The 14,045-nt window shown below is 37.8% G+C and overlaps 2 protein-coding genes across 10 annotated transcripts; one reads left to right on the top strand and one right to left on the bottom strand.

Moving 5' to 3' along the window:
- Window positions 1-878: 878 nt before the first annotated feature.
- Window positions 879-8,686, bottom strand: LOC140773390 (uncharacterized). Of its 3 annotated transcripts, none has more exons than XM_073115914.1 (11): window positions 7,981-8,678; window positions 7,251-7,508; window positions 6,341-6,583; window positions 6,058-6,207; window positions 4,283-5,856; window positions 3,875-3,948; window positions 3,675-3,756; window positions 3,477-3,599; window positions 3,278-3,384; window positions 2,826-2,983; window positions 879-1,309 (listed from the first exon to the last, which is right to left on the bottom strand). In XM_073115914.1, exons 1-11 carry the CDS (start codon window positions 8,419-8,421, stop codon window positions 1,070-1,072), a joined length of 3,450 nt encoding a protein of 1,149 aa, XP_072972015.1. In that variant the 5' UTR covers window positions 8,422-8,678; the 3' UTR covers window positions 879-1,069. The 3 variants fall into 3 exon arrangements, 2 of the variants coding, with proteins under 2 accessions (XP_072972015.1, XP_072972014.1); XM_073115913.1 differs by having other exon boundaries at window positions 3,875-3,960; XR_012106456.1 differs by lacking the exon at window positions 879-1,309 and having other exon boundaries at window positions 2,844-2,983; window positions 3,278-3,374; window positions 3,875-3,960; window positions 7,981-8,686.
- Window positions 8,687-9,932: 1,246 nt separating this feature from the next.
- On the top strand, window positions 9,933-13,822 carry LOC140772978 (MA3 DOMAIN-CONTAINING TRANSLATION REGULATORY FACTOR 2). 7 transcript variants are annotated; one of them, XR_012106363.1, is made up of 6 exons: window positions 9,933-9,952; window positions 10,231-10,600; window positions 10,909-11,003; window positions 11,140-13,029; window positions 13,225-13,354; window positions 13,457-13,822. XR_012106363.1 is itself a non-coding variant. In XM_073115259.1 (4 exons), exons 2-4 carry the CDS (start codon window positions 10,393-10,395, stop codon window positions 12,970-12,972), a joined length of 2,136 nt encoding a protein of 711 aa, XP_072971360.1. In that variant the 5' UTR covers window positions 9,933-9,952; window positions 10,231-10,392; the 3' UTR covers window positions 12,973-13,209. The 7 variants fall into 7 exon arrangements, 1 of the variants encoding a protein (XP_072971360.1); XR_012106359.1 differs by having other exon boundaries at window positions 13,225-13,822; XR_012106362.1 differs by lacking the exon at window positions 13,225-13,354 and having other exon boundaries at window positions 13,457-13,821.
- The last annotated feature ends 223 nt before the right edge of the window (window positions 13,823-14,045 follow it).

Raw genomic sequence — 14,045 nt, forward strand, 5'->3', positions numbered from 1 at the left:
ACCCTTTTGCCTCCAGGTTGTTGAACGTTGTGCTCTTTTATTTCATTTTTTATCATCCTATTATAATGCATGGTGGCATACATGTTCTCTGTTTTGCTTTTATTAAGAAAAAGAAAATAAAAGTCAATATTATAGCTCAGTAATAATGTTTTACTAACTTATGATGGAGGTCATAATAAATACCAAAATATGATAGATAGTGAGTGAATTTTTCACCGAAATGGTATATAAGTACATCTTTCTAACCCATTTATATTAGTGAGGACTAGTCCATTTATTTAGCTACGGGCTTGTAATCAATACAAAATTTTTTTGACAAAGAAAAAGGTAATGAACTTGGCGGCTGTGTTACTTGTGTCAATATTTTCTCCAAAAATCTAAAGCTCAAGGTAGCCAATTTGCTGCTATCAATACGAGGACAATGCGGTGAAAAGAGATGGACATACTTGCCCGCTGCTAGCTAGCTAGACTTAGGACAGGTAGCATTGGAGAGATGAGTAGTAAAAGCATAATTTCAAGAGTGTCACAATAACAGCTAAAGACAGGAATGGAGGATATCAACTGTTCATGTTTTGGTAGGTGTTGACACCAAGATATATACTCTCTCTTGGCATTGGGTTGTTTAGACTGGAGATAGTAAAGTAGACAGTGTAGTAGCACTGGAAAATACCTGTAGATAGTGATGCATAAAAAATAAAATCCAAAAAATGATAACATAGTTAGTTTTGGCATATTGAGGATAAAAAGGTGTCTCTACATTGCAGGTGGAATAGAAATAAGGGGATCAGATGACTTAAAATGTAAAAACAAAACCACTCGTCAAACAAGCAAGTCCTTGGTCTGATATGTTAAACAAGAATTACAAATAGAATTTAAACTATTTCACAATTAACATTTAATACTCTATACACATCAACAGATGGAAAAAATTGCTAAGAGATGCAAACCAAAAGATATGCAGAGCTAGAGAGATGCCTATAAAAAATGTACCTGTACACAAAAGAAGGGGGAAGAAGACTTGGAAAAGAATGAATGGAATGACTACAACACCAAGAACTCTACAAAAGCATCAAGATATACAATTTACAGGTAAAGGAGATGCTACTAATCCTGAATGGATTGCCTTTATAAGAGCAACAAACTTCAGCAGAGTGTCTTCTGAGAACCACTTGAGTTTCCATGTATGAATCTTTGCAACTGCATCAGCCCTCTGATTCTTCATGTTAATCTCGCTAGTAAAGCATCCAGCCCCACATGTATGACAATCCAGAATCAGGGTCAAACATTTATCATCACGGAGTTCAGTGACCTGAAAGAAGTGTGGTATGACTAAGAATCAGCACTAGGTTAAAACAACTGCACACTGCAAAGTGTAAAACAAAGTGCATGAGATGCCCATAACCTCCTTAAAGACAACATCAATCGGGAAAAAGATGGATCAATAGTACAATGCCTAAAAATGGTAAAAGGAATTAATGGAAGATATGGACACAGCAGCACTCAAGGAAAAAAGGATGCCCAAAAGTTGCGACTCTTTCGCATTCATTTTTTTTCCCTCAATGATTTTTTGGTCATTTCTGTTTAAAGAGGAAATGAAATGTCTTAACAAACTACTCTTGGGTTAAATGGACTGTACAAATGAATATCATACTCTGGGTTAACATACCATGTAGTGCCAATGATGTTCCATATACAGCAGAATTAACAACTTGAAAATAAAATAAAAGAGAAGTGCATTTTTGTCTGACAAAAGAGAAGGACAACAAGAATGCCAAAAATAAATGCATCAGCAATGAATGAAGTATGTATCTAACTGAACATATGCTGCAAATTTGTTAGCATTTAACTTTTAGGTAAAAAGTTATACATGTATAATGACAATATTTCTGTGTATTGCAGAGAACCTTCCTGTTGGAAACTAGTAATAGTACTTGAAATTGCTACAACACAAGGAAACCCGCCCAAAGTTTCATTAGACCTTTATATGTAAAGCTCCAAAACTTCTGAGAGAAAGCCACCCTTCCCCTTTAGATAATCAAAATTACTTCTTTTATCGTCAATAACAAGAAGACAACGATAAATCCAAAGTGCGGTGAGAGGTAAATCACGAATAAAGAAATAGCAAAAATTTTGGAGTTCTTTTGAACTCAGTAGCATTATCTCTTATATTTATTCAATGTTTCAATTCCACCCAAAGCCAGTTAAGCTACATAGCTGGATTTGGATGCAATTCCGAACATAAGATTAGGTTACAAGAGAGGAAACAGAATATGTGGCAACATATATGTAAGTATGAAGCAACTCTTTCGAAGTGCTGATGTCGATCCTGACAAAGACTGCTCAAAGTTCACACTTAGATTTTGTTTAAAGAAAAGTAAAATTGGGTTAAAAAACAGGCACAAGTTATATATCTTGACAGATAAGTAGCTCATTTCGATGGACATGCAATATCCTATTTTATAAACACAATAACTGAAGACAGTACAACACAAGTTACTTGTAGTACCAATGCCTAGACGTTGAAAACCCAAAATAATCATAGCAAGTTTCGACTTAATATATGGAAAGGATAGAAGCATAGGAGCATATTCTATGAATAATTTATTAACAGGCACTTATATGTTGGTAAAAGGAGTATAAAATACTTGATTATTGTAATTTATAACAAATATCAGTCTATGACATCTGTCTAGGATACTCCAAAATCTGTATGCACATCGAAGATAAAATAAACCTTTCATTTCCACAAAGAAAAAAAAAACGACATTACCCATTCATTATTGGAAACTAAAAATGAAATTAAATAAGAATGACATGTGAGTTACCATTTCTAGTATGTCGCTGATGAGGCAGTGGGAGTCAAGAGAGAAATATGGAGATAATCCCAGATCATTGATACAAGAGCCAAACTGTACAAGGTTCTCAATGCAAACAAGGATAGATCCTCCAATGACGAAAAGCGATCGTGACTCCCACAATCCCTCTGCACAGTTACACAGTAAGTGCTATAAAAGGCATCCAAGCTAACGATTATATTTTTTGCAATTTAAAGAAGAAATGAACTAAGAGCATCTGCTCTTAAAGGCTGAGGAGGTGGCAATGGAAGATGAAGTACTAAGAGGCAGGGCATTGTGGGTTGGGACCTTTGGGGGATGAATGTGGTGAGAGAAGACATGTTTCTGAAAGCATCTAAATGACCACAAAAAGGAAAATATTCATAGACATAAAAATGATTTTGTTATGTACTGTTAAAGTAATGAAATTAACAAGACCATACCTTCACAATCATCATTCCAGAACAACAACATTGAATAGAAGAATATGCCCATCTTTAGACTTCCACAAATATGTTGCTCAAGAAATTTAACCTGGACCTGCTCCCAACTGCCCATTTAAATTCGCAATGACACCCAATCACAAAAAGAAAAGAAAAACCTAGCGGTCCATTAAATTAGAAGACTGGCAAATCAAATCACCTTTCCACAGAGTATCCATTACTTAACGGTGGAGAACTGCAGAACTTTAAAAGGCAGAGCACATCATTTGCTTTCTCAATAGACTTTGTTAAGAACACATAAGTTGTATCACCCATGTTCACCCTATGAAACAATAGTAAGGAGATAAATACTCTATTACTTGAAGCTAAATGAGAAAAACTTGAGGTAATATCAGACCTCATTGCTTGCAATCCCAATCCTATCATGACTTTTTTAACATCTTCAAGCCTATGGCTTTCCAAAACTCCACATACGTCTCCTGCAAAACCATTATAAAATTATACACAGAGGCTCTTCAAGAAATTGACTTCAATGGACATCAAGTTTAGTAAGGTGAAGCAGATATTGCATGACACATTCACTTCGCAAGAACTTACTTTTCCCATCAGGTGTTACATCAATGAGTAGCACATAAATCTTGTTCTTACAGCTCCGCAGTAAAGCAACTTCGCTGCAAAAATTACTGGAGAACTTATAAGGTAAATAGAAGCCTTCAAGCAGAGCACCAGCATGGATTTTTCTTGGTAGAACTTTAACTATTTTATAATAAATATGACCAAAAAGAACACCACGAAAGATATTAAAAAATAATACTAGACATTCTTCAGTTATTGGCAGTTTGGCACAGTGAGCATTTCTATATTTATTACTATTTGGTATCAGACAAGCAGCTACTTTTCCTATTTGTGAGGTTTGCAAGAAGGGAGGACATACAGTTTACACGCTTCATGGCAAACCAATGGACAATTGGGAAGGAAAATAGAAATATACAATATGGCCCTCACCTTTCTTGAAATTTTGAAGAATGTTGATATATACATTCACAACAAACCACTTCTTCACAAGTCTCAGTTTCTTGTGGATCCGCAACTTTCGAATAGAAGAAGTCTTTCACATACTCATGCTGCTCAGTTTCAAGAAAGATGGTCTTTGTTTTCACAGATGGACTTGTAGCACCATTTATGGGTAAAATACTTTCATCCTGATTCTGTGAACTTAATTCCTCAGAAGAATATTCGAAGTAATTCAAATGGCAATTTGTCTGGCTATATACGCCCTTTGTATCATTTTTACCAATTTCTGCTATTCCATTAGATTTCAAAAATCTTGATGCTACATCAGTACAATTCTCAGATAGTGGGATAACCCTTCTCTTAAGCTCTCGGTTTCCTCCCCACCTCACATTGCCACCAACATCTTGAACCATCTGATCACTTTGATAAACACTGTCATCTGAAGAATCATGCATAACTTGCTTGTTATTGTTTCCTGATGAATATCGGCCACTATCAGAATCTTGTTTGCCAGAATGATCCGATGTTGTGTTGTTCTCTCTTAGTCTTAGGACCTCTTTCTCATGTTTCTGCTCAAAACTATTTTCTTCACAAGGAAATGCAGTTGACTGACCATTGATACCCAATGTCATGGATGTTCGCATGGATAAATAATCATCTTCAGAACTCGATGAATCTAAGTCACATGAAGCATCATCACTACAGCTGGTGCCACTATCAGATGATCCCACAGAGTCTGGCTCAGCTGAGAGTTGCAAGAACTCTTCCTCCAGATAGAGTCTTTGATATAGAATGTCCTCCCGATATTGTGGGGGTGACCCAGGGATTATGGTGGGAAGGCGTGATTCCATTACCTCATCTATGGGATTTAATGTTGCTAAGTTTGTCTTCGAATTAATTGCATCACCTTCATCAACTGTCAAAGAACTATGATGCAAATGATCTTTCATCTCCAAGGGGAACTGATTTTGCAGTAAGATTGATGGATCTTGCTCCATATTTTCTCGATCATTTGGTTCCCTCGAAGGAGACCTTGATTTAGCTTGCTCCATACTTGTTTCGGTTCCAGATATATGTATTGAGATATGGGTAACATTCACTTCTGAGGGTTCCAAAAGAGCTTTACCATTAGCATCAATGCATGCATCCCTGAGTGACATGTCGGACACCAAGAAATTTGAGCTACTCCCACCTTCCGAAGTTTGAGCCATATCTGAAGCATAATTTGCGCTTTCCCCAAATGACATATGGTCTTTCTTGTGTGCTGGATATCTTCCTTTATTTTGATCGAACTTGAGCTCTACAAAATGCCTATTGCCCAATTCATCCTCAGTGGCCTGATCCATCCAATCCTTAAATTCTCGCAACCAAAGGACAGATTTCTCCTTTTTCATGTGTTCAGCTTTATTTATCAAACCAACAATTTTTGATTCACCATCAGAAATGGAATTCTCCTCTTTTCTCAAATTATCACTGTCATAAGATATTGATTCTTGATCCCCCATTTCTTCACACAGATGTCTCCTTTGTTCTTCCTCAATACAAGCAAGACGTGAATTCTTTTTCTACAATCATAAAATCAATTTAAGATAGTTATAAATATCATCTTTCAGAATGTTAGACAAATTCATGCACTCAATCTAGAAATCATGATCTCCCATCTTTTTCTGAAAATATTAATAGAAAGATGTCATAAATTATAGAGGAATTATCTTGGAGAGAAAGATTAAAGGTAAAAAGAAATTAATCACTTAAGAGTTGCTCACCCTTTTAGCATTCAGATTGCTTTCATCTTCAGGATCATCTTTTGCAGGAAAGTAAAATCCATAACCAGCAGGCTGTTTTTGTCTGCTTGCAAAAATTACATGCCTTTCCCAATATTCTCCAGTGCTAATCCCTTTGTCATCTAATTTCAACTGAAGCAGAATGTGAGCATAAAAAAAAAAGTAGAAAAAGGTAAAAAGCATGCTAATGATGTCAAACATGAAGTTTTAGCATCAATATAATGAAAATAAAAGCACAATACATCCATGCATGTAGATAACTTACTTTCTCTGGGCTGGAGAAGAAACTGAAAACATGTGCCCGATACCACCGAGCAAAGCAAATTGGATTTCCTTCCAACCACAGGCTCTGCAGACAAGAAAGGCTAGAAAGTATCTCTAACTCGGAGAAACTGGAAATGATATTGTAGGAGAGGTCAAGCCCTACAAGTGATCTCAGATTTTCAATCCCATGCAAAGTAGTTAGAGCATTATTCCTCAGAACAAGTTTAACGATCCGACAAGAGACCTGCAGAGTTAAGAAAAGGTTTATCTGAATATATTGCTCGAGTAAAACAGCAGAGCATAAAAGATTAAAAAGAATGAAGCAGAAGAGCAACACTCATCACCTAATGGTACATATTATATCCACTGATATATAAAATAGAAGCATCTTTTCAATCTACTACTAAGATATTACTTTCAGAAAGAAAAATACTAATGTATCAAAGAAGCAAGAATCAATGTATCAAAGAAGCAAGAATCCATTTGAAAGCAAAAAAACTGCATTTAGAGCAGAAAGTCTTTCTGTGTCTCTATCATCATAAAGATCAAGGAGTAAACTGTTATCCATTAAAGTAAAATGTATCACATAATACGCTTTCTCATATCACATGATCAGTGCTAAATGTCTATACCTTCTTACACAGTTTTCAGTTCTAACCAACTGATCAATCTAAACTTTCAATGGAAGCACAAGCATGCATACATTGCAAGCAAAGAAATGTGCACAAAATAAAGAGTACACTTATTTAAATGTGTGTGAGAGAGAGAGAGAGCGAGCATGTGTGTGTTACTTACATCATACAGTGTATCATGATATCATCAATTCATCTTCTTACTAAATCAACTAACATGCATAGAAAGAATGGTGAAACCCATCCAAGTAAAGGAAGGTACACAGAAGCCATTCTTACCTCGCCCAACAATGCTATAGACCTGAGGTGATTGAACCCAAGATCCAGGTTCCGTAGCTTCATGCACTTCCGTAGGTTGTCAACTTTTGCAAAATGATTCCGACTCAAATCCAGAGTTTCAACAACAGGAAGAAGTTGCAATGACTCATCCATTAGGACTAAGCCATTAAAAGCACATGAAACAAAAGAAAGGCGGTTCCATACTGGAGAGTCCTTTATATCCACAATTCTACTAGCAAATACATGTCTAAGTGCGTCCTGTAATTCATAAGAAAGATTCAAGACAATCCCTTTATGCTCATGATCCTAGGAAGTAGTAACAACATTGCACCTCAGTATCATAATAACATCTCAATCTATAAGCTAAAAGAAAAGCCAAGAAAAAGAAACCAGAAAAGCAAAACAAGATTTAGGGCCAATAAAACAAAAATGGCAACTAGCAGTTTCAAGAGATAGAGATCTAACGTAATCAAACCCCATAAGAGAGAATCCAACTAACTGATAAAGAACTGATTAGAGTACCGAAATTTGCAAGCTCGGAAGAAATAAAATCTCAACCTAGAAGCTGAAAGAAGATTTTTTTTCTTCTTCTTTTTAAAAAAAAAAAAAAGCTAGAACTTCCAGGGCACAACAATTTAGCATGATCACAATACAATAAAGAATCCAAAAACCTCACTGATAACAGGTCGAATATTAAAAAAATAGAGGATTTGGGAAACAAAAGTTTTACCGTGGAATTATGACATATGAGCTTCTCCAGGGTATGTCTGAGCTCGAGCAATCCTTTGGCCCCGGAGGTCGAGAGATCACACCCTCTAAGCTCCAAAACCTTAAGCCGTCCAAAGGGCAGCAACCAGAGAGGCGTTGGGTCCCTGGCCGGCGCCGGCAAAACCGAGATCACCTTCAACGAGGTCAGCAGCCGCAAGATTCGCCGGAGCTGCTCCAACGCACGGTGATCCCCAAGGTCAGAGACGTAGGCTCGGAGGTAATCCACCGGTGCTCCGGCGAGGAGCGCCTCCAGCTCCTGAAGCGCCTCAAGCCGCGACTGCACGTAGTGGAGTCCCACCGGGTTTAGCTTCAGGGTTAGGGCTCCGTCAAGAAGAGGCCCTGCGTTGCGCTCAACGAAGCGGACCAGGTACTCGAGGTACCGATCTCCGGTGACGATCGCCATCCTCCGGCCAAGGACGGATCGTAGGAGAAGCCGGATGTTAGGGTTCAGGAGACGGCTTCATTGGAGTGAGATCCCTCTGAATTAGGGTTTCCAATGGGAGAATTAGGGTTTGAAGAAGGAGGCGGAGAAGGAGGAGAAAGGAACCGCCATCGGAGAGGGCGAGAGACAGAGAGAGATTTACGAGAAGTAACGGACTCGCTCCGATGATTGGATACGAAGACTTCTCGGCTCGACGAAACGCGTTTCCCCGGGCCGTTTCGTTCCGGACGATAAAGTGTTCCCGTGGAACACCGGTAGCGCCGTGGCCCGTACGACAAGACAAACGCTCCGTGGCGCAAAAAACCTACCACGCTACTTTTACCTCCCATTTCATTCGCCATCCTTCTAAACCATCTCTTATTTTCATTGTAAATATTTATTTATTTTAAAAATATATATATTTTACACTCTTATACTTTGACCATCAGAATTTAGAGCATCTTAATAAAATTTTTTAGAGGGTTAAATGACAGAAATAAAGTTAGATTCGATGCATTCTAGATTTGTCCTAACATGTATCTATTTATACTATAGATATCACTCAAGACTATTATTTTTAAAGTATTTAAAAAAAAAGAATTAATTTTGAGGAAATATACAAGAAGTATACAAGCAAGTAATGGTAAAGTTCTCCTCACAGCTTCCATCTTTGGTACATCAACTGATGTTTGAGTTGGTGTATACTATGATTTGGATCTATCTGGCAGTCCTGCCTCACTATAATTAAAGGGCACTTGGCATATGGAGATGGGCCAAAAAAAGGATTGATTTTGATGGATTAGTGAGGTACTCCACACTGTACATCTGGTGTCATGCTCAAAATTTCCCCAAGCAATGATACAGTTCATAATTGGAGCTGCATATGGGCTGGGTTTGGGTGCCGATTTCCTACATTTGGCCCACCAACCCAATCATTCATTCACCCCTGGCCCACCAACCAATCTCTTTGTCTATCTGGCAGACAGAATACTAGGAGTGAGTAATTGTCCAAAATCAATTCCAATTACTTTATTATTTTATTATTTTGACCATATGAGGATATTAGTAACCATACTTACTTTAGATGATATAATTACTCTTAAAAAATAGAATTTCGAAAAGAATTATTGATAAAAGATAGGATAAAAATTAAAAGAGAAACAAATAGTCAAATAATACATGGGAATTGGGTAGTAGATAGCTTATGTATCCCAGCTCGGGTCATCACCGGTTTTTCCGGTGAACACTCGATTAGATCCGCTAGCTAAGGACGAAGAACCGGTCGACTAGGACCGTTCTCCGAACTGTCCGTTGTTATTCCGACAACAGCTCGTCCGCATATAAGTTTCTATGCTGACGTCCTCTCTTCCATCCAAATTGTTATCAGACAAATCCTAGCCGTCCATAGTCGTATGTCTTTCTTGACGCACACGCCCTTTTATTGCTATATATTCCGCTCTCCTCTCTTCTCCCTCTCTCCCTCTCTCCCTCTCCCTCTGTCTACTGGTTAAAGGTAAGGTGATGGAATGATTTCAATGCAAAGTTATCTCATTTAGTCTATTTGATTCGGTGTTGTGTATTGTGGTTATATCGGAGATCTTGCTATAGTGATTCGAGTGCGTTGATTATATTATATTAGTCGTGCGTGATTCCTTGATCAGAATAGTTTTAAACATGAAGGTCTATTGTGTTTTATATCGACAATTGATAAGAAAGATAGTTCGATGAATTAAATTTGGATATGTTCACTTCTTGCTCCGCCCTAAGATAGAAGATGGTTTAATTTGCTAGGAGCAGCGGCGAAGTTGGTAGAGGCACCTTTGGATTCTATGAATTCTAAGGTGCCTATTGAAATTTATCAGCATGAAGAATGTACCAGTTGCTGATTTAGTATTATACACGCCCTGCTGGGAAATATGAAGTGGTAAATCGATCAGTTTGGGCTTTTGCGTGATGGAGTTTAGCGATGGTTTTGTATCGGCGGAGCACCAGGAATTGCTTAGATCTGCTGCAGAGAGTGAAGATCCGTTAACTGTTTCCCCTTTGGAGATCACATCGCCGCGGTCACCTAGAACGCCTCGCGGCAAGCAAAGTTCCAACAGAGGGAGCCCAACCAAACATGCTAGGCAATCGAATTCAGGAAAAGATAGCCCTAAAAAGGGTATGGCTTTTTCTTAGCTTCTCCCTTAATGTTAGTATGAATGTAATTTAGTGATTTGGTATGTAATTGTCGGACATTTATATCATTTCACATTGTGTCTCACATGTCATGTAGGTGGACAATAAAAGTCGTGCATATTAATAGACTCGTAGTTTGGAAGTTAGATGCTATAAAATACCAGGATACATTGTAAAGAATGTGGAAATGCACCACTTGGAATCACTTTTAACCTGTTAATCTTTACTTGTGGATAATTTTGTATCCAAATTTGAATCTCAAATATTGAGTAAATCATACAAAGTTGACAGGTGGGTCAGGTGGAAAAGGCACATGGGGTGGATTACTTGACAGTGATGGTGGTTGTTATGTTGATCTTAGTGATCCAAACTATGATAGCAGTGAGGTACTTATCTTAAATTCAGGAAACATATTTATAGTCCTCTATGAATACCTTTTCTTGATCATTTTTTTTTTTCTCTTTCTGGTCTTTGGCATTACTGAAATATGTTTTAGTTTTTGTCCTATCTTTATTTTTGCAGGAAGTTTGCGAGATCATTCCTAGTATAGCATCAGCTGACTTTGAGAACTTCAAAAAGAAAGCCACTGTGATTGTGGAGGAATACTTTAATACTGATGACACTTTATCGACTGCGAATGAACTAAGAGATCTAAGTTCACCATCCTTTCATTATTATTTTGTGAAGAAGCTAGTTTCTATATCCATGGATAGGCATGATAAGGAGAAAGAAATGGCTGCAATCCTACTGTCATCTCTCTATGCGGAAGTCATTAATCCTACACAAGTATACAGAGGTTTCTGTAAGCTAGTTGAGTCCACAGATGACTTGTCTGTCGATATACCGGATGCTGTTGATGTCCTTGCTGTGTTTATAGCTAGAGCAGTTGTTGACGACATACTTCCTCCAGTATTTTTGACAAAACAAATTGACTGCTTACCAAAAGACTCAAAGGGATTTGAAGTTATAAGGAGAGCTAAAAAGAGTTACTTGTCAGCCCCGCTTTGTGCAGATATTATACTGAGAAAATGGGGTGGAAGCAAGAATGTGACAGTGGAAGAAGTCAAGGCTAAGATAAATAACCTGCTAATTGAGTATGTAGCTAGTGGCGACAAGGCGGAAGCTTGTAGATGCATCAAGGATCTAAAGGTTCCTTTCTTCCACCATGATATAATTAAGAGGGCATTGATATTGGCCATGGAGCGCCAGGCAAATGAAGGCCTAATTTTAGATCTCTTAAAGGTAGCATCTGGAGAAGGAGTGATTAATGCAAGCCAAATATCTAAAGGGTTCAATCGACTCATCGATACCATCGATGATTTATCCTTAGACATCCCAACTGCGAGGGTCCTCTTGAAATCCTTGATATCTAAGGCATCTTCAGAAGGTTGGCTGTGTGCTTCCTCATTGAAGTCACTCTACTTTCAACCTGAAAAACAAATACAGGATAATACAGTGAGGCTTTTCAAGATAAAAGCTACAACCATCATTCAGGAATATTTCTTGACCGGTGACATCATAGAAGTGGTTAGCAGTTTAGAATCAGAAAATTTTTCGTCTTCCGCCCCATTGAATGCTATCTTCATTAAGAAACTAATAACTTCAGCAATGGACAGGAAAAATAGGGAGAAAGAAATGGCTTCTATTTTGCTATCATCCCTGTGTTTTCCAGCAGAGGATGTTGTAACAGGCTTTCAGTTGTTGATTGAGTCTGCTGAGGATACTGCATTGGATATACCGGCTGTTATCGAGGATTTGTCAATGTTTTTAGCTAGAGCAGTGGTTGATGAAATATTGGCTCCATATCACTTGGAAGAAATTGGGAATAATTGTGATGATTCAGATTCCGTTGGAAGCAAAGTGCTCCATCTTGCTAACTCACTGCTTCATGCTCGCCTCTCGGGAGAACGAATTTTGCGGTGTTGGGGTGGTGGCGGTAGCAATAAAACAGGATGGGAGATTGACGATGTTAAAGACAAAATAAGGAAGTTGCTAGAAGAGTATGAATCTGGCGGCGACTTGCGAGAAGCTTATCTATGCATAAAGGAGCTTGGGATGCCATTTTTCCATCATGAAATTATTAAGAAGGCACTGGTGACTGTAATGGAGAAGAAGAATGAGAGACTGTGGGGATTCTTGGTAGAGTTCTACTCTGTGGGTTTAATAACACCAGATCAGATGGCAAAGGGTTTTGGCAGAGTGGCAGAATGTATTGATGACCTGGTGTTGGATGTGCCAGATGTAGAAAAACAATTTGAATTTTACGTAGAACAGGCAAAGAAGAAAGGGTGGCTGGACCCCTCCTTTTCCACTGGAAGATCAGGGCATGAAATCGGAAATGGTTTCTGTTCTTGATTGACAAACTCGGAGTTGTGAACTGGCAAATGCTTGGAGGACGACATGAAAAAATTGGTATTGTATCTTAATTTATTAGTCATATTCACATCTTTGCACTATTGTTTCTTTATTTGCAGATATCTTGTAATTGTAGAAGTGACTAAGCTTGTTGCTTATTGACAGTGTTCATGTAACTGTTTGCTTATATAAACTTCTAACTCTGAAAATAGAAGAGGTTAACACTTGACTATGTTTCTTTTCTGTTCTCAGAAAACAAACTGTATTCGTGGCATCAAGGTTTCATCTGAAAAGTACTGAAAAAAATCTCTCTAAATAGTCTTCAATGGTTGAGTCATGTAGAATCTATAGTGTATAAAGCTTTGTAGCATCAGATAAAGGGGTATGCAGCAGTATGCTACTATACAGTGGAGTAATCTTTAAGCTGAATTTACTGCTTGTTACTCATGGAAGATCTTTAATCCTATGGTCTTCATCTCTCCAGGTTGCCTTCTATGTAAGGCCCATACCTTTGTCAGTAGCAGATCGGTTACATGGCTGACAACATTTTATTTCTTTGTCCAATCTTGACATCAAGTAAGGTAGCTCAGTTGAATTAGGCCAAAGGGAAGAGGAGGTCATTCTGATTCAGGGGAAAAAAAAAATATATCATCTGTTGAAGCAGGAGAACTAAATTATTAGCTTTTGACAATGTTAAACTGTACTCATTCTTATGTGTTTATCGGCATACATATTTGTATTGTTTGATTTGTAAAATTTAGCCCCAAAGGCAATAAATGTAGTATAATTGTACTCTTCTTGTAGAAGAGAATTGAATTGCCAGCCTCTTGAAACAGACAAATCTATATGAATCAAATGATAGTTGCGTCGATTCATTTTTCTTTTCCTTTTCATTTTCCTCTGAAAGAAATCTCTAGCTTTTCTGAAAATGAGCATCATAGAAGTTTGACCTCAGAATACCTTCTTCTACTTACTAACCATTTGGGATGCATGCTAAGCAGCTGCAAATTACCAGGTTATTGGATCCCCTTGCTTCTCTTTATTCAAACTATCTCCTACTGATTAACTTCTCA

Source organism: Typha angustifolia, chromosome 13, assembly GCF_048772165.1.
Source record: "Typha angustifolia cultivar Huaian chromosome 13, ASM4877216v1, whole genome shotgun sequence".
Taxonomy (NCBI): Eukaryota; Viridiplantae; Streptophyta; class Magnoliopsida; order Poales; family Typhaceae; genus Typha; species Typha angustifolia.